The following is a 19,827-nucleotide window of genomic DNA, read 5'->3' as shown; positions in this document are numbered from 1 at the left end:
GTGCCTTTGCCTCTTAACAGGAAAATGAGCACAGTCAGAGGTTAAAGTGAGATTCAGCAGGTGGAGAAACCAAAAAGTCAGTTTTAATCGCTCAGTGGTGGGGAAAAAAATCACAAGTTTGCCCGGCCCATCGGAGCCATCCGTGGGGAGGAAGCAACGATCGCGCCGCCGGCCCGGCACCCCATAGCCAGATGTTTGGACTAGTTTACAACTGTTGAGAATACAGGGAGTGCAGAAATATTAGGCAAATGAGTATTTTGTCCACATCATCCTCTACATGCATGTTGTCTTACTCCAAGCTGTATAGGCTCGAAAGCCTACTACCAATTAAGCATATTAGGTGATGTGCATCTCTGTAATGAGAAGGGGTGTGGTCTAATGACATCAACACCCTATATCAGGTGTGCATAATTATTAGGCAACGTCCTTTCCTTTGGCAAAATGGGTCAAAAGAAGGACTTGACAGGCTCAGAAAAGTCAAAAATAGTGAGATATCTTGCAGAGGGATGCAGCAGTCTCAAAATTGCAAAGCTTCTGAAGCGTGATCATCAAACAATCAAGCGTTTCATTCAAAATAGTCAACAGGGTCGCAAGAAGCGTGTGGAAAAACCAAGGCGCAAACTAACTGCCCATGAACTGAGAAAAGTCAAGCGTGCAGCTGCCAAGATGCCACTTGCCACCAGTTTGGCCATATTTCAGAGCTGCAACATCACTGGAGTGCCCAAAAGCACAAGGTGTGCAATACTCAGAGACATGGCCAAGGTAAGAAAGGCTGAAAGACGACCACCACTGAACAAGACACACAAGCTGAAACGTCAAGACTGGGCCAAGAAATATCTCAAGACTGGTTTTTCTAAGGTTTTATGGACTGATGAAATGAGAGTGAGTCTTGATGGGCCAGATGGATGGGCCCATGGCTGGATTGGTAAAGGGCAGAGAGCTCCAGTCCGACTCAGACGCCAGCAAGGTGGAGGTGGAGTACTGGTTTGGGCTGGTATCATCAAAGATGAGCTTGTGGGGCCTTTTCGGGTTGAGGATGGAGTCAAGCTCAACTCCCAGTCCTACTGCCAGTTTCTGGAAGACACCTTCTTCAAGCAGTGGTACAGGAAGAAGTCTGCATCCTTCAAGAAAAACATGATTTTCATGCAGGACAATGCTCCATCACACGCGTCCAAGTACTCCACAGCGTGGCTGGCAAGAAAGGGTATAAAAGAAGAAAAACTAATGACATGGCCACCTTGTTCACCTGATCTGAACCCCATTGAGAACCTGTGGTCCATCATCAAATGTGAGATTTACAAGGAGGGAAAACAGTACACCTCTCTGAACAGTGTCTGGGAGGCTGTGGTTGCTGCTGCACGCAATGTTGATGGTGAACAGATCAAAACACTGACAGAATCCATGGATGGCAGGCTTCTGAGTGTCCTTGCAAAGAAAGGTGGCTATATTGGTCGCTGATTTGTTTTTGTTTTGTTTTTGAATGTCAGAAATGTATATTTGTGAGTGTGGAGATGTTATATTGGTGTCACTGGTAAAAATAAATAATTGAAATGGATATATATTTGTTTTTTGTTAAGTTGCCTAATAATTATGCACAGTAATAGTCACCTGCACACACACAGATATCCCCCTAAAATGGCTAAAACTAAAAACTACTTCCAAAAACATTCAGCTTTGATATTAATGACTTTTTTGGGTTCATTGAGAACATGTTGTTGTTCAATAATAAAATTATTCCTCAAAAATACGACTTGCCTAATAATTCTGCACTCCCTGTAGATTCCTTAATATAGATCAGAGTTAAAGAGAATATATTTGGGGATTGGTTGTAATATTACAATATGGCGGTTAATGGGAATACAAAATAGAAAAATGGGCCTGGGATGGGAACAAAGAACTGAGGTGCAGGACAGGAGGACAATCAACACCCACCCCCAGGGAGAAAGCAAGAGTTACTGAGGGTGAGGGGCAGACAAAGGGCAAAAGAGACACTACCTTAAAAGGAGATGGGGGTCAGGGTGTCAGCACCCTTGGCCACTGTACTAGTGTATTTTTGTGCAATACGTTTTCTTTTTATTGTCAATGGTGCAATAGACCTCAATACTTGAAATGTGCAATTTACTTGTATTTTTATTCCTATTTATTCTATTTATCCCCTTCGTATATTTTATTTATATATATGTGTGTGTGTGTGTGTGTGTGTGTGTGTGTGTGTGTGTGTGTGTGTGTGTGTGTGTATAATATTCTGTAACTCTGTAACTTCTGTCGGTGCTGTGCTTTTGGAAACAGAATTTCCCAGAGGAACCCACCCGAGGGATTAATAAAGTTTTATCTTATCTATTTCCATTGTGGGGGTGTTTACTGTAGGGGGGAAGAGACCAGAAGTTTTAACTGTAACTGTTTTGTGGAGTTCTTTAGATCAGCCTTTAGCATAGGATGCAGTGTGCTGATCTCCAGATGCATCTGTAAGAATAATGGGTAATAAAAGGATTGTGTGAAACATGGAAACATCTCAGCGTGATCTCTACCAGGACCAAAAGAATCGCAGAGACCGGCGTTGTCGCAACACAACAGCTTAGTAGCTTGAATAGTGCCTTTGCAAAAACAGCAATTGCATACACTCAAGTGAACAAATACACCCAAGAGCATTTAACCTACATAACATAATGCGATCAGAACTCACCTTCTGGCAATCACACACAGCAACAAACCAAGGGAATAAATATTGCCGGTGTTACAGATTAACTGGTGATGGTCAAACAGATCAGAATCAGAATCATGTTTATTGGCCAAGTATATGTGCAGACACATACAAGGAATTTGGTTCCGGTAGATGGTGGCTCTCAAGCACAGCAATGTAAATCACACACACACACACACACACACACACACACACACACACACACACACACACAAAAGATGGCTCCGGACTTTTACATAAACATAATATATTCAGTCCTGTAGAAAGTTACATATTTAAAAACATATGATCCTCTCTGGTTACTTTGGTATGAATAACTCTGAATCACTTTATGGTAAATAACACACTATCTGCAAAAAACTGTGAAAGAATTCCACATGACAAGTTTGTAGTTCAACATACAAGTGACGACCTTTGACCTTCATCAGGTTTTATTTAATTGTTTTAGAGAAAATCTCATATGCTCTTCATGCAGCTGAGTACATCAAGTGTTTAAAACGGAAGCTGTGCAGGTCTGAGATCAGCAGCTTTGTGAAACACCAAACTGAGGTCCTGTTAATGCTGATATATAGTGACACAGTTACATGAGTGATTAATCCTTTTGTTTTTAACTTTATCAATAAAACAGCTGCAGCTTTCACTGACAGCACATGTGGTACTTTAACCTTTGTACTGTTTTCATCAGTTCATTTTGCAGTTAACATGTTGGATGATCTGTCTGCTGTCACTGGGTGGTGCTGAGGTCTGAATCTGAGGGCAGCTCCTGTAATCACAAAGAGAACAGAACCATCAAACTCAAATATAAATTTTATCCCTCAAAATTGAAATAAAGCTGATTCTTCTGTCCTCACACACTCAGGATCTGAAGTTCTTCTCTTGCATTTTTTTCAGTATTGCAGTACACTACAGTACTTTAATCCATAGTTCCTGATTAATGAGGAGTTACTGAAGTTCAAGCTTTAAAAAAAAATGTTACTGTCTTTACAGATGTGGCAAGAGACTGAAAACATGCTGTTGTTTGCACATATTTAATATTCAGCTGCAGCAGGGTGCAGCCTGCTGTTTTTAAAGTATAACACTTGTAATAAAAGTACAGTGACGTTAATTAATGACTGAGCAGCCTGGGGCGTTTCTCTTGATTTCTTTAGTCAGGGTAAATTCATTCACCTGCACAGATTAGCTAAACGAACCCTGACAGCCGAGTCCCCATCTTAGCTAGCTAGGTCTCAGGACCGAGCTAAGGACGGTAGTTACGGATTAGCTTACAAACACGTTTAACTTACCGAAAAAGTGCAGCAGGGCCTCGGGTCCTTCTGTCGGGGAGTCCAGTTTACTGAAGAACACCTCAGGCTGTCAGGTTAAAACACTCGGTCGTGTCTTCGTAGCGTAAACGCTGGCCCTCCTCTCAGAGCCTACGCTCTATCTGCTATTCCCGAACAGAGATACGCAAGTTTCTCCGTGACTGCAGCTGCCAGTCAAAGCTGCTATGATGACGTCTCACTCCAATTTAACATCACCGCGGTAGGAATTAGAATCAAACCTATGGGAGAGGAGACCCCTTGAACATAAATCAGCGTGATGAGAACCATTGATAACAAAAGAGAATAAATTTATTTTAGTCTGACCCCAGTCTTATCCGCTAACATGGAGGAGGCGGGGTTTATGACGGCGATAGAGACGTTTTGGCTTCATTTTCGGGGAGCTGTCGCGTTGTCCATGTTTTCTACAGTCAATGCTCAGCCCCCCCGCACCCTCACCCACCTTCTCATGCTCAGCACTCACTCACACCCCCTCCCTCCTGGCTTGTCACTACCCGATCCGTACCGGAAACCCGATCGGTACCCCGCATGCGCAAATCTTACGTCACTTCCTCTCTTTGCCAACATTGCGACATTCAATATATTTGAATGATGCGGTTAGCGCCCAGTTAGCTCCTAGCATTTCTCAACAGCTCTGCCTCCTAAGACCAAAAAAGTGGACCACAGCAGTCCAGCTCTGAGGTCTTTACACTGGCTGCCTGTCCGTCAGAGGATAGACTTTAAAGTTCTGATGCTGGTCTATAAAGCTCTGAATGGTTTAGGACCAAAATACATCAATGACCTCCTGACCCAGTATGAACCTTCCAGATCCCTCAGGTCATCTGGATCTGGTCTTTTATCAGTTCCCAGAGTCAGAACCAGACACGGAGAAGCTGCATTCAGCTTTTATGCTCCTTATATCTGGAACAAACTCCCAGAAAGCCTCAGATCAGCTGAAACACTCAGTTTATTTAAATCCAGGTTGAAGACTCACCTGTTCTCAGCTGCATTTGAATAAAGCACCAAATCCACACTTTAAGCTTAAATTTCAAAACTAACATTTTAACTACTGATTTTATCTGTTTTGATTTTATATACTGTTTTGTTTGTTTGTTTGTTTGTTTGTTTGTTTGTTAATTAGTTTGTTTGTTTGCTTGTTCTAATCAGTTTTAAATCATGCTTTTTATTTGTTTTTGTTTCTAATGTCTCTGTAAAGCACTTTGAATCAAATTGTTGTTGAATTGTGCTATACAAATAAACTTGCCTAACTTGCCTTGCCTAAAATAAAATGAAAATAAATCAAATAAATGTTCCCTTTAGAAGTCTTAATCTTTTTGCTCTATAAAAATAGTTGGGTTTTTTTAAATCACTCATCTTAGCAGTAGGATATACATGAAAAGAGAAACAAATTAAGGTTGAGTGAAAATGTACATTTTTTGCACTCTCTGGACAACTGGTTCTGTGACTGAAATGACTCAAACCCGATTCACTTTGGTGAGTGACTCATTCAAACTCGATTCAGTAAAAAGAATCGAATTTACCATCACTAACAGACTGAACCATGCTGAGGTTTATGGTTAAACAAGTTCTCATCCTTTGTAAACCACTAATAATTAGACCAGACAGTAAATAGAGATGTCCTCCTCCTGTTTCTGTACTGTTTTTGCATGCTTATATCATAAAACTTTAGCCTGTCACCTTTGTAAAGCCCAACATTTCTGCTGGATCATATATCCTGTTTCCTGTTTTGATGCTAACCCCATGTTGCTCTCCAAAGCATTCAGAGTGTGAATGCGTATGAATGTTAGACAGTAAGCACTAAACAGTTTTTAAAAAGTGCTTGTGTGAATGGGGTGTGATTGTCACGGTTCTGGGTCAGTTTGACCCAGTAATTTGAGTTCTCTTGTTTTGGTTTGATTTTGTATTTTGTATTGTATTCTGATTCTTGTGCTTTGTTGATCAACAATAGAACTCTAGATCTCTATACAGTCCATTCTCTTTTGAGTCGTTCCAACACAGTGTGTTTGTTTTGATTCGTAGACCCCGAAAATGGTGCCACGCTCCCACAATGCATTGCGACATGACGCCAACTTCAAAGCTCTATACTGGTGACTTGATTGGAATCAGGTGTGAAAGCTGATTGGAGTCTCTGCCTGAAGGTGGAGCCCAGCAGAGTGGAAAAACCCCGCACTCACCCGGACCATGACACATGCCTCATTCACACAAGCTTTTTCCCTCTGCTTTATTGATTTCTATCAAACATTCATAACTAGTATCAAGAATCTTTTGTATGCAGACTGGAGAAGCGAAGGATCAAACTACCAACATTCTGATTAGCAGATGTAAATTAGAAGGTTAGTGCACCCGAGTGGTAGAAGAAATCCTAACTCAATGTTCTTTACAAGAGTGAAGGAAAACGAAAGCATTGATACTGTAAATAAGTGTAGATACAAATCATCTACTGTTATGAAAACTGTCAAGAAGATCAGTGAAGGGATTTCAGAACCACTAACATACATTTCGGGATTATTCAGAACGGTACTTCCAAACTAAATGAAAATAGTTAAAGTTCTGCTGCTGCATAAAACTGAGGATAGCCACCACTTCACAAATTATAGGCCTGTTTCTCAATTTCCAGAGTTCTCCAGAAATCTCAAAAATTTGTTCAATAATTGATGACACAGACATAAATTACTCTCTTAGAGTCAGTAGTTTCAGATCAAACAGTTCGGCATGATTGGCATTAATTACATCGATCGAAGGATTTAGAAACGCAATAGATCAGAAAAAGAATACAGTTAGAATATTCTTAGATTTTAAAAACCTGTACAGATATCCTGTAAACTACAATGTCATTTATGCCCATGATGATGAGTGGATGTAAGCTTTTTATCACACCTGTACATTTAGACCAGGGGTCTCAAATTCGCGGCCCGGGGGCCACTCGTGGCCCATGTCACCCCTACTTGCGGCCTGTATATTGATGTGAGGAAATATATTGCAATTTGGCCCTTAAAGTTACTTTTTTTGTTAGGGAGTATTTGTTTGTTGTTGAGTACAATGTCAAAATAAGTTTTTATAGATCTTATAGATCCAAAAATTATTTAATATTAAGGCAATATGAGCAGAGAGAGGGATTTGGCTGTGTTATTTCAGTGAGACAGTTATTTGTACTCGCAGTCAAAAACTAATGTGTGCACTTATGTCTGCATTTTTATTTTGTTAAAAATGAACAAAATTATAGCACAAGTGCTGCCATGTGTCTGTCCAGAAAGAGAGTACCAATGTGTTTATTTGGTAGTTCAATGAAAAGTTTCAGTTAAGAGTGAGAGAAAAAATAGCATTCACTTTTGCAGTTTTGTCTTGTTATACAACATTTAACAAACAAAACGCTACATTTTTGGAAATATTTGTGGGTGTTTTCTTGCTGTTTGTTTGTTTGTTTTTTGTACTACTTAAACTAAAGTGGCCCTCCAGTGAGATGACAACGCCAGCAGTGACCTACAGCTCATTTAAGTTTAAGACCCCTGATTTAGACCATTTGTTATCAAACATTTTTTATTGGTGTGCTCCATTTCAAAACTTCTCCCACCACCAAATTTTCATCAGTCATTAAAAAATAAGTCCAACTTCTTTCAAACAACCAACGTCTCATGATAGTGATGTAAAAAATAAAATATAATACAGACTGAGGCAAGTTTATCCAAACAGTCAAAACATCAATTTTTACACTTCTATAAAACATCAGAAATGAAAGAAAAATAAAAACTTGTGTGGGAAAAAAGGCATTTGAAAGCACTCTGATATGCTGCTTCCATATTTAAGAGATTACACCTGTGGGAATTTGTACATTAATTTTCAATTGTGACATCTCACTGACGCTCTCCTCACAGGTGCTACAAGGATATGCCATTTAAATCATTCTCTGCTGAGCAACGTCTGAAGCATGAAAAAACCTTCCAAAACTGTATACTGCTGTGGATTTTGCCATGAAACATTTTATGAAATAGGTCACCTGCATTTAATGGATGTGTTTTTCTAACGTGTTTATAACATCATTTTTCTATAGAATAACTAATCTTTATAGTGGCAGAGTATGTGACTAACAGATTAGAAGGTAGAAAAAATGTAGAGCGCAGACAGAGTCAGATGCTGACCCGTTTTTTTCTCCCTGAAAGCACAGACAGTTTTTATTGAGATACTTAAATGAGTTAATAGCACAGTATTTCTTTCTCTCTCTGCAAATATGAGTGAATGGAGTTCACCCACTAGTCTCTGTTTATCTCACTTTCTCTTATCTGTGTGGCCATAATTATTCTAATAAGACTTCTACATATTGTTTATATATCTATATAATATTTATTTGATTACATTTTGGATTCTGGTGTTTATGTGATTGGATCATCTATATTGGTCTTCACAATCCACAGCAACAATAATAATGACAGAGAGGATATTGCTTTCTTTTACACTTGCATGAGTAATACATAGAAGAGGTAGTTTTAAAAACATCAATTCACTAGTTACAAGTCCCAGGTCAAATCACTCTGTTTAAAAGAAAGTGTAACTGTCTGAGTCTCACACTGCCCAGTACCAGGTACGCCAGCTGCTGAAACTGTGGTGAATTGCACCTAAACCTCGTTTAGTTATGGTCACATGACCTGGGCATTTTGAACCACGCTTTGGAGCAGTGTTTGGAAACATCTGCGCTTCAGAAGCTCCATGTGAACACATGCGTTTTGAAACTTCCAAACTCGATTTGCACACAGGGGCAACAATCCTTTTTTTTTTTTTTTTTTTTTTTTTTTTTTTTTTTTGCTGTGCTGAGTTCTTCAAGCCTCCAAGACTTTCTATGTCAGTGGCTTTCATCATGCCACTTTAATCTAATCCAATAATTTGCGGAGAGCTGCCTCCTCTGAATTCAAGGCGTAATTTCTCTTACCTCCACTTGAAGAGCATAAACTGAGATGGTCTTAACTGGTCCTAGATAAAAAAAACCCCACAGTTAAACCTTGACCTGATCAAGGCAACGTGTGCTTGTTACTGTGAAGCCATATCAGTTCAACAACCTTTACCGCTTACACAACTGATAACACAAATAACTGGCTCACACCTCTTTACAAGCCCCAGACATGATCTCTCCTATTCATCAAAATATGTATCCCTCTTTATTTAAAGTGACATGACAAAACAGGAGCATACTAAACTTAAACTGTTTTGAAAATCAACATAATTTTTTTTTGGATATACATTTTTGTGTGTTTGTCACTTCACAGCTTTAAATCCTGTGGGGTATAAGACTCTTAATGTTAAAAAATGTTAAGTATAAAATGAAAGAAAAGAAAAAAACACAACAAAACGTTTCAGTGTGAAGTAATTATAAAAGAATCAGTTCTCCAATTATTGACTAATGTCACAGTCCTGGGTCGATGACCCAGTGTTTTGTGTATTGTTATTGTTATTTTATGATTTCTGTGTGGTTTGTGATTTCTAGTGTTAGTATGGGTTCAGTTCAGTGCCAGCAATAAAGCTGAGGTTCTTTGAATTTAAGTTTACGCCTCCACGAGCCTGCATATTGGGTCTGTTTCCTGCCCGCCTGCACGCAGACCATGACAACTAACTGATGAATCACTGCAGCTCCAATATATTGTTGCATTTGACAACCCACTACAGCAACTACAGAATAAAACCACTAACCAGACTGATGACAGATTTCAAACATGCTGAATATGAAGAGTAGTATCATTTAAACTCACATGATTATCAGCCATAAGAACAAATTCAGATTTATATTGATGTAAGGTATATAAATGTAAGTACAGTTTGAATCAGTGCAATATTATTTTCACACATCAATGGACCACTGAACTTCTCAGCTTCTAAAATGTAAAGCCTCATTTAGAAACTACACAAGTACATATAATGGTCAGGGATCAACATGAACCTGTCTTCTCTATTTGACTTTAATCAACTCTGCAGTGGCTCCATCAAAGGAATAAAGGCGAATTCCAGCATAGAGCGGCTGAGTGAATGTGGTCTGGACTCTGTGGAGGAGAGTCATGGTTTCAGAGACGCTGTAGAAAGACAGAATACCTGCTCTGTGATCCAGGTACACTCCTACTCTGGAGGACCGAGGACCTGAGAGGACAGTTTGGACTTTGTTGTGCCAAAATTTATAGCTGTTTGTGTCACAACGTAATGCCCAAGATTTGTCATTCCACCCAAAACCACATTCATAAAACCTCCCTGCTCTTTTGATTTTCTCATATGCAGCGGCTACACGAATTCCTCTCCCTCTCCACTCCACCTCCCAGTAACAACGTCCAGTCAGACTCTCTCTACTCAGGACCTGCCGATAAAAAGTAAATCTGTCTGGATGAACAGAATAAGGCGGTTGTACTTTCATTACTGTTACTTTTCTGTTCTCCTCAGATAATAACAGATATTTATTTGTTGTGTTTGGATCCAGTGTGATTTCACGTGAATATTTTAAGAATCCAGCTCTGGTCTTTGGCTCTGCTGGTGACAGTAAAACATCCTCTTCAGTGACTGTCAGTGAGATGTTTGTCCATTCCTCTCTTGGTGAGGGGTAGTTGTGTAGAAACTGGTTGTGGTCCTCTTTGCTTAAGAGCTGCTCCAGCTCAACATGCATCAGCTGATCAGCAGAGCCATTGATGGCCTCCACCTCCTGTTGAAGCAGCTTCACATCTTTCTCTCGCTCCTGGATTCTCTGCTGGATGTTTAGTCGTCTCACCTCAAGCTCTTTCTGCTTCTCAGTCCTTTCTGCTGCAGCTGGGACTGTTTCATGGCCTTTATGTTCATCCATTGTGCAGAGATAACAGATACTCTGCTGATCAGTACGACAGAAAATCTTCATCACCTCATCATGACGAGAGCAGATGTTGTCCTGGAGCTTCTTGGAGGGGGCCACCAGCTTGTGTTTCTTTAATGGAGCTGCATCATAGTGAGGTTGGAGGTGTTTCTCACAGTAAGAGGCTGGACAAGATAAACAGGACTTGATGGCTTTCAGCTTCCTCCCAGTGCAGACATCACAGGCCACATCTTCAGGTCCAGCATAGCAGTGATCAGCTGGAGCAGCTTGGAGTCCACTCTTCTTCAGCTGCTCCACTAAAGCTGCTAACATGGTGTTTTTCTCCAGGACAGGCCTCGGTATGAAAGTCTTCCTGCACTGAGGGCAGCTGTGGATTCCCTTCCTGTCCTCTTCATCCCAGAAACTTTTAATACAGTTCCTGCAGTAGCTGTGTCCACAGGCTGTAGTCACCGGATCCTTCAGTAGATCCAAACAGATGCAACAAGAGAAGGTTTCTGAATTCAGCTCATTTCTTCTGTGCGCCATTTCTCCTTTCTGTAGCAGCTGCAATGTTTGTACTTTGAACTGTAGTGATTAGACTATTGCCTGAACTGAAAGTGCCAATGGTGAATGTGTGTTGAGAGAAGGGAGTGGTTATCAGTCTTAGTCATACATTCGGTAGTTTGGCAGCATTCATATCTTTATTGACAGAGTTATGGACAAATTGAATTGTGTTTGCATGTTCAGTACTGCTTTGAAACAGTTCAGTTACAGAAAACAGGAAAACAAATCCTGATTGTAAGTTTCTGAATTTAGGAAGCAACACCTATTTGTAAATGTAATGTTACCCCTCTGATAGGGAAGTAACCTGAGGTAGAACGTGAGGTTGAGAAAACCTCTTCGTGTAATTGGGCTAGTCTAGAACTAGAACCAGTCTGCTGGAGAGGCAATGGACTCTGTTTCAGCCTAGAGTTGCCCTTGGTTAGAGGCAGTGGATATCCTAGTATCTCCTCAGCTTGCTGCCTGTACATTGGGGTTTTACTGGTGGACAAGAAGTTTTCTTCCCTGTGCCTTAAAGTGGGATAATGAGTCTTGTGTGTTTTTGCATTTACACACCAAAATGTGTAGTAAGTTCAGAGTACCCAGCCTTCCTGGAATCACTTGGTGGGATGATTCCTTCGTGCCTGATTACCGTTGATCTTCTTTCCGTAATCACTTGAATCTTTCCGGTCAATAGCAGCTGGTATAGTGGCTTGGCAGTGCGTGAGAAGTTTGCAATGTAGGGGCGGGAGTATGACAGGAAACCTAGCATTTTCCTTAGGCCTCCCACAGTCTCAGGTTTGCATTTTTTAGTCCTTGCACTGGTGCCAATTCAGCAGGGTCCATGCAGCCATCTTTGGATACAATCTTTCCCAGGAATTTCACCTTGTCCTTGAACACTTCACACTTTTTGGGGGTCAGCTTCACCCCGTGCGCTTGATAATGGCGCAGGACCTCCCTCAGATCACGCAGGTGGTCCTGAAATGACCTACTGTGGACCAAATTGTCATCCAGATATGGCTGAGATATTTCATCCCTCAAGCCTGCAAGGCACTCTTCCATAACTGCGCTGGAACTCCCGGTAATCAGCGCAGAGACGCAAACTTCCATCCTTTTTGCGCACCCAGACGATGAGTGATGAGTAGGGGGATCGGGATTTCTGAATCCATCCTCTGTTCAACAGGTCCTCCAAATACTCCTTCACCTCCTTATGGAGTGGCTTGGGAACTGAGATGTATGTGCAGCTTACTGGGGTTGTGTCATTCAATCTGATCTTTAACTTCAGGGAGGGGATGCATCACACATCGCTCTTATCTTTTGAAAATGCAACACACTCTTCACGTAGCACCTTTTTCACCTGCTCCTACTGATCTGGGGTCAGGTAATCAACTGACACAGGTGGGTCCCATAAATCTTGGCTGCAACTGCCCACCTCCTTATACTCCCCTTTGTGCCGTTCTGGGGCGCTGGGGTGCTCCCTGTGTTTTCACTAGCACACGTCAACTTGCCCTTGTTTTCAGCACTTACTGGTCTTACGTCTACTGGGTAAATAGCCTTCACTTGCTGTAGTCGTCCCAACACTACATGAGGGAGGAGGGGGATGTCATGGCTGCTGCCATTTGTGACCAGAATAACCACCCTGGACAGGGTTCCCCTCTGCAGGCCAATGACAGTATCATTCAGGTTAACCCCCTCTGGTAGTTTTGAAATGTCCTCTGGTTGAACAAGAACCTCCTGTTTCAGGGGGAGGGGACCTGTCCTCACACTACACTTAACCTCCCTGCTTTGTCCAGCTGGAATCACTATCTTTTGTCTCCCAACTTTCACCACACCCTCTTCATCATTTTTGTGGCAGCGCTGCATGATGTTGATTAGCACTTCTGCTTTCTTACAATCAATCGAGAAGGTTTCCTTTACCACAGCAGGTGTAACATCTGGATGATGCTCCATTCCATCCTTTACAAAATGCTCAATCACATTATAGCCAATGATAGGTGGCTCTGCTACTCCTGGCTCTTTTGAGTCAAGCACGGGGACAACTAACTCTGGCTGCGGATCTCTAGTTGACCCCAGCCTAAATTTGAGCTCAACCCAAACTGCAAAGGGTATGGGTGTTTGGTTCGCTGCTTTACCCACTAGAGCCTCATCCTCAACTAGGAGTTCACTTGTGCTTCTCAGTTGGATATGTGGAAAGCAAGACTTCCTCCAGTTCTCATTAATGATAGTCACCTGTGACCCTGTATCCCACAATGCTTGTGTTTCTACCCCTTCAAAGAAACAATCCACCATACACTTCTTCCCGACCAGGGCTCTCAGCTTAGCCTGACAGTGTAGTGAGAGATGACTGGCATACGTGGCACCCAGTTTCTTTAGCCTTGCCACTTTGCTCTAATTCTGCCTCCAGCTGTCTTATTTGATTCCAAAGCAGTTCATGCAACTTGTCATCTGCTTCTGTGTGGATGGGAATTAATGATTTGGGAGGGGCAATGGTCTGGATTGCCGCTTGAGTGCCCTCCGATCTTTCTGCTGCCCAACTTCCTGGCTGGCCACACATGAAGCAGTGTTCACACCGATCATCTGTTCCCTTCTCCTGGCATGCCTTACATCCCCTCCTCCCACTGGTTCTTCGTGGGCGAGTGGGGCCTTGAGGGGTGGTGATGCTCCTCCTTAATTCAGCCATATGCTCTCTCAGCAGCCTGACTGTTTCATGCAGCTCTGACTCTCGGGAAGCAGCTACAACAGGTGTTCTGCGGCTCTTGGGTTTCACTACTTCCGCTCTTGAGTCCCCAACCTAGTTTCAGCCACACCCAGACCCAATTGACTGGCTTGCCTTTCCGTCTGGAGTTCATTTACATTTACAGATTTGCTGCCTGTAGTTTTCTTTTGCTTCAATTGCCTTTCTGATTCAACACCAGCTGCTTCATTCATCTTATCAATGAGGGTTTCATCTGTCACCCGCGGGTCATCAAGATAGGGCTTAAGCCGAAACTTGATAAGGTCCCTCAGTAGCCCAGTACTAACCGACCTCAAGAATTTCTTCTGGATGAGCTCAGGGCTGTATTGTTCATCGGACCCTGTGTCTTCCAATGCGAGCAGCAGCCTCTCTTTTAACTCAGTTGCTCTGAAGAGGAAGTTTTGGGGAGACTCACGGCTGTCTTGTGTGACGTTCACTAGTCTGTGATACAAATCTGTGGTGCTGTCTTCTTTAAAATGCCCCTCTAATATGGCCTTCAATTGGGGGAGGGTGAGATCACGTTTTATCTCAAGCATGGCTCTAAGACTCAAACCTGGGCTGACAGACTTCACCACAGCTTCTATAACCTCCGCTTCACTGTTTCCGTTGTTCAGACCTCGATCAATCTGATGCATCAAGTTGATGTATGAGAGTCTGTCCTTTTGGCCCTTCTCCCCAATTTGACCACAGATCTTGAATTCCCTCCTTATCGTCACTTCCGAAAGGTGGTTGGCTGCGACAGGCAGCACATTTTGTGGGGTGGTCGGCAGACTTAGTGGTGTCCTCTCCACCCTTTCACTCAGCCTCCTAATTTCTTCCTGCAGTGCTTCGCTGTTTCTCTAGAGCTGTGCGTATCTTTATATTAAATCAACTTATTCCCTTGTTTCCTGAGTTCCCTGTGGCGAGCCTGTTGTAATTCCTACACTTTCTGTGTTTCAGGTGCTCTCTGTCGCTGGGTTGACACTTTCTAACAATTTCTTTAGATAGTAGAGTGCAACATCCTGTTTTTCATCATTAATAGCCTTGTCCATAGATTCTGTGATTAATTTTATTAAAGTTCATCTTGTTGTGACATTTCCACTAGGGATTTTAGCTTCAGCACACACCCCTTTGAGTTGGTCGAGTTGTAGGTTCCAGAGTGTTTGGGACACAGTGTCTGCCAGCTCCTCTAGGTCCATCATGGTTGCTGTAGCCACGTCCCTTCCTTATTTTCATCACGCTGGACACAACGTTAATAATCCCAGCGGTGCCTCCAATATTTGTTGCACACAGTTAGCATATAGTTAGAGATGGATCAGGTGACCCTAAATCATACCTTAGTTAGACTGTGGTGTCTGGTGCATTGTTACGAGCCATTCAGCTCTTGTACAACAATTCCCAATGAGTGTTAGATTCCATCAGTGCTGCGATTTGTTACCAATTCTGTTCATTGTTTTTATAGACACAATATCTAGTTGTTGCCAATAGGTGGCCTCAGATTCTCAACTCTGTTTTTTACAGATGACATAGTTCCGTCAGCTTCATCAAGTGGTGGCTTCCAGCTTTCACTGAAGCGGTTTGTAGCCAAATATGAATCAGTGGGAATGAGAATTGGCACCTCCAAGTCTGAGTCCATGGTCCTCAGCCAAGGTGGCAGGGGAACAATATGAGGACAGCCATACCAACATTGCAGATGGACCAATATTGGTAGAGCCAAAGGATTCAACCCATAATGACAATGTTTAGTTGCTAGTGGAGTATGACCTTTGTGCCGAGTATGACCTCTAAGCCCCAAAGTCAAAGTGGGATATGCTCCCAAGGGGGTTGCCACAGATATCTGGACAGATATATATATATATATATATATATATATATATATATATATATATATATATATATATATATATATATATATATATATTGCAGACAACTTAGGATCACACATCCTATCACTACACAATCGATTATACACCTCTAAGCATATATGGTTAAATATTTCTAAGCATATATGACAATCAACAATATAACCCTGACAATATCCAATATAAGATTCTGCTCTTCTTTGTGAAAGCACTCAATGACTTGGCACCTCCATATCCTTCAGTCCTTCTTCATACTTCATACAGCTTCTTCCCCACAGCTGTCAGACTCCTGAACTCTGCCTCCTGACATCTGACCCACGTTAACACACACACACACACACACAATGGACAACTGTACCCTCAAACACACAATAATAACATGGACTGAACACCACTCACAACCACCAGCACTTTATATAGCCTCTGTAGAAACTATCTACACCCTCACTTATCTTAACTGCACTACTGTATAGCTCTGTGTAAATAATCATTCTGTACATTCGATAATCTTTAATCCTACAACTGTTTACAACTTGTATAGTTCCCATTTCTGTATAGCTGTATATCTCAGATGTCTGTATAGTTTTTCATATTTATATCCTGTTCATAGCCTGTACATAGCTTGTACTCACTACAGCCTGTACATACTTATAGTTATAGAATATTCATAACATACTTCATACCGTGTACATTATAACATACTATAATAGACCCATTTTTGTAATATACTCACATATCTATATTATTGCTAATATATATTGTAATATATCTATATCATGGCTTTTTTTCTTCTTCTTTTCTTCTTTTATAAATCATTAAAAGCCCCAAATTACCATGACATTCATGCCCATGATATGTGTATGTAAACCTATAACCGGAACTGTATTTCAGTGTGTAGGTGACAGTGACATGTTAACAGTGACCGTGAGTTTAATTTTAACCATGCTCATTGCCTAATTTGTAATGTTTATACCTTAAAAAACAAGGCAAGTTAAGTGTGGTGAGAATACCAAATTTTAATAACATTGTCATCTTTACTGTGTTGTCACTAGAGAAAAACACCTATAATCAGTGTTTTTTCTTGAATATAGATATTAAAGTGCCAGTAGTAGTATTTGTTGAGGTATTGAAGTCTAGACCAACTTGGTGGGTCTATGAAATGATATTGCACCCCATTGCGCCATGCCACCAGTTTGGTTATAATTACATCAGTACATCTGTGTTATGCAGTCTGGATACTGGATAAATCCATTTTTCTGTGTAATACAATGCTGCAACAAACAGAATCACTTTGTAAAATCGGACCAGTGTTTGCGATGTTATTCTAACATCTGTAAGTTTGGATGACGTCTGGTTTTGGTTTGAACACCGAAAAGAAGCTCCATAGATTCCAGTTCACGTAATGGATTTGTTTTGGGAACGATCCATGTCCTCCTATCAACAGGAGTTCTTTGTTGAAATGTGATGGTACACAACAGAAAGTGCTCCTGCTGGTCTGATAACAAATGATCTGAACTTTTGGCCACACGTTTATATGTCACTGTGGTGCGGACGGATTATGTGATGGGAGTCTGGAGGAGTGGGTTTTTTTTTTTTTTTGGCCTGTCCCGTTTGGCTCTTTTACCATCAGAATTGTTGTCTAAAGGCAAAGAAAGATGCCCAACGGATTTACTTTACCAAATTGACCATCCCAGCCTTGCCGTAATGGGCCATTTGATTCACCTTTTATTGTTTATTTTATTTTCACTTGCTGAATACGGGACAGACTTGACTGGAGGAAAGAAGGGGAGAAAGAAAGAGGGAAAGAGAAACAGCTGAGAAGAGGGACGGGGGAGAAGGGCAAAAAACAAAAACCAACAGAATGGGTAGGGAAAAAAAAAGAAAAAGAAAAAAAAATGCATATATCAATCACCTGGATCACCTGTTGAGAAAGAAAAAAGAAAACAAGCAGAAGAGAACAAGAGTACGGTAATAGAATAAACAACATCACAATGATATATGGGAATATGACAGTAAATACTAAATATTAAACATTATTGTGCAGCACATAAGATCAACAGAACACAGTGTGCTTTGAGGTAGGAGCCAAAAAGGTTGTAGTTTGTGGGTGTGATCACCCGTGTGTACACCTGTGAGCATGGACGCGCTTGTTTTTTTTTTTTTTTTTAAAGGTTCCTTCATGTAATGATCTGCTAGAGGGTGTGGGGGGGCCACAGCCCCGTCCTCCAGGGCATGAAGCAGGTATGGAGGAGATCAAAACTCCAGACATCCAGAGGCCCCCAGAACACAAGAGACCAAGGAAGACCAACAGAGGGGCAGCCGCGCCACTGTCCCAGAAAGAGCTGAGGAGAGTCCCAGATGAGGGCTCACTCAGCAGCCGCGGAGCAGAAGCCAGGGGGGGTCTATCTATATCATGGCTAAAGCAATGCAAACTGCATTTCGTTGCCCTGTACCTGTGACATGTGCAATGACAATAAAGTTGAATTCTATTCTATTCTATTCTATTCTATCCTATTCTATTCTATACTTACAGTCCTTTCTGTGCTCAACTGCTTCAACAGCTCAGCTGCTTCAATTACTCTGCTGACCGCTTCCTCATTTTAGACTTAGAATCATTAGTGCCAGAGCCATTAGTCGTGCTACACCTTGTCTTTAGAACTTATAACCCCTTCACCTTCATCAGCTGGACTCCTTGGCACAGCTCAAAACCCCTCTTTTTTCATCAGCATATGAAACATTGTTTTATGTACGTTATAATCATATTATTCCTTGAATTTAAAAACTCTACAAGTATTGTTGTAGTTGTTAATTTTGGTTTGAAACATGACCCTGACCCTTTCCTAATATGCTTTTGGGGTGCATCTTCCTGCAACGCCCTTATCACTTTCAGTCATCAGGAACTAATAGACATCGGCCTCAGCATGAACCCGGACTTCATGTCAGATTGGACTGATAGCATCTCACCTGAGATTGTAAGGCTGTGGGTTATTGTTGGTAACAGCAAGCAACTCAGGCTGCTCAGGCAGAGGAAACAAAAGCGGCGCTGCAGAGCCTGCTATTGCGTTGAGCTGCAAAAACAACAACACAAACCCCTGTTTCCATCCATCTTTTTCACAAATGGCAAATCCCTCGCAAACAAAATAGAGGAGCTACAATCAGAGACTTAATTCAACCGCTTTGTCGGGGAGTTTTGTCTACTGATTGTAACTGACTCCTGGCTTTTAGGGATTCTTAAAATATTCTGATTCTGATTTTGACATCCCAGATGGCACTGAGGCAAACCGTAACAAAACCCTAACAAAGACGCTGGTAAGAAAAGGGGTTGTGAGCTCTGTCCCTATGTACTTCAGGACTGGTGCTATAAAATTAGAACTATAGACAGTCACTGATCACCAGACTTAGAGGCCATGTCCATTCAGTGCAGGCATTACTATCTACCTTGCAATTTACCATTGTTTACATGCCCTCCTACATGCTAACGCTAGCTCAGCACTCAATCACCTCCAACTTATCATCAGCAAACAGCAGAGAGAGCGCCCAGAGGGGATCCATATTGGTCCGGGTTTGCTATGCAAAAACAGCTGGAGATTTTTTGAATGGTATATTGCTTTATTCTCCAGTGGATCATAAATGAAGTTCACGGCGAGACCGTTAAGGCTGGTAGGCCTCCTGTTCTACCTGATGCCAAGCGCCCCCTCGTGGCGGTGGGATGTTTATCGAATAATGGTGGACAGTCCCAGGGAAGCGGCCAAAAAATACACTTTTTAAAGTATGTGTTTCGTTGTATTCACTTATCTAACATTCCCTCAGGTTTCTCTTTCTTTTAAAGCCTTTGACGGTTCAAAGGCTAAGAATATTACAGAGACTGTGGGGATTTTATAGACAGTAATAACGATCCTTAA

General features: G+C 41.5%; 1 protein-coding gene and 1 pseudogene across 1 annotated transcript; both read right to left on the bottom strand.

The window, feature by feature from the left end:
* Positions 1-9,625: 9,625 nt before the first annotated feature.
* LOC146674037 (tripartite motif-containing protein 16-like) lies at positions 9,626-11,356 on the bottom strand. Its single transcript, XM_085401035.1, has 3 exons — positions 10,682-11,356; positions 10,415-10,630; positions 9,626-10,348 (listed from the first exon to the last, which is right to left on the bottom strand). Exons 1-3 carry the CDS (start codon positions 11,354-11,356, stop codon positions 9,953-9,955), a joined length of 1,287 nt encoding a protein of 428 aa, XP_085257161.1. The 3' UTR covers positions 9,626-9,952.
* Positions 11,357-14,116: 2,760 nt separating this feature from the next.
* Positions 14,117-15,699, bottom strand: LOC146674036 (uncharacterized; annotated as a pseudogene).
* Between the last annotated feature and the right edge of the window lie 4,128 nt (positions 15,700-19,827).

The sequence above is a fragment of the Rhamphochromis longiceps genome, linkage group LG3 (assembly GCF_057381845.1).
Source record: "Rhamphochromis longiceps isolate RC_006_pf linkage group LG3, R_longiceps_female_GT1.1, whole genome shotgun sequence".
In the NCBI taxonomy this organism is placed as follows: domain Eukaryota; kingdom Metazoa; phylum Chordata; class Actinopteri; order Cichliformes; family Cichlidae; genus Rhamphochromis; species Rhamphochromis longiceps.
This window is presented reverse-complemented; position numbering and strand designations above follow the sequence as displayed.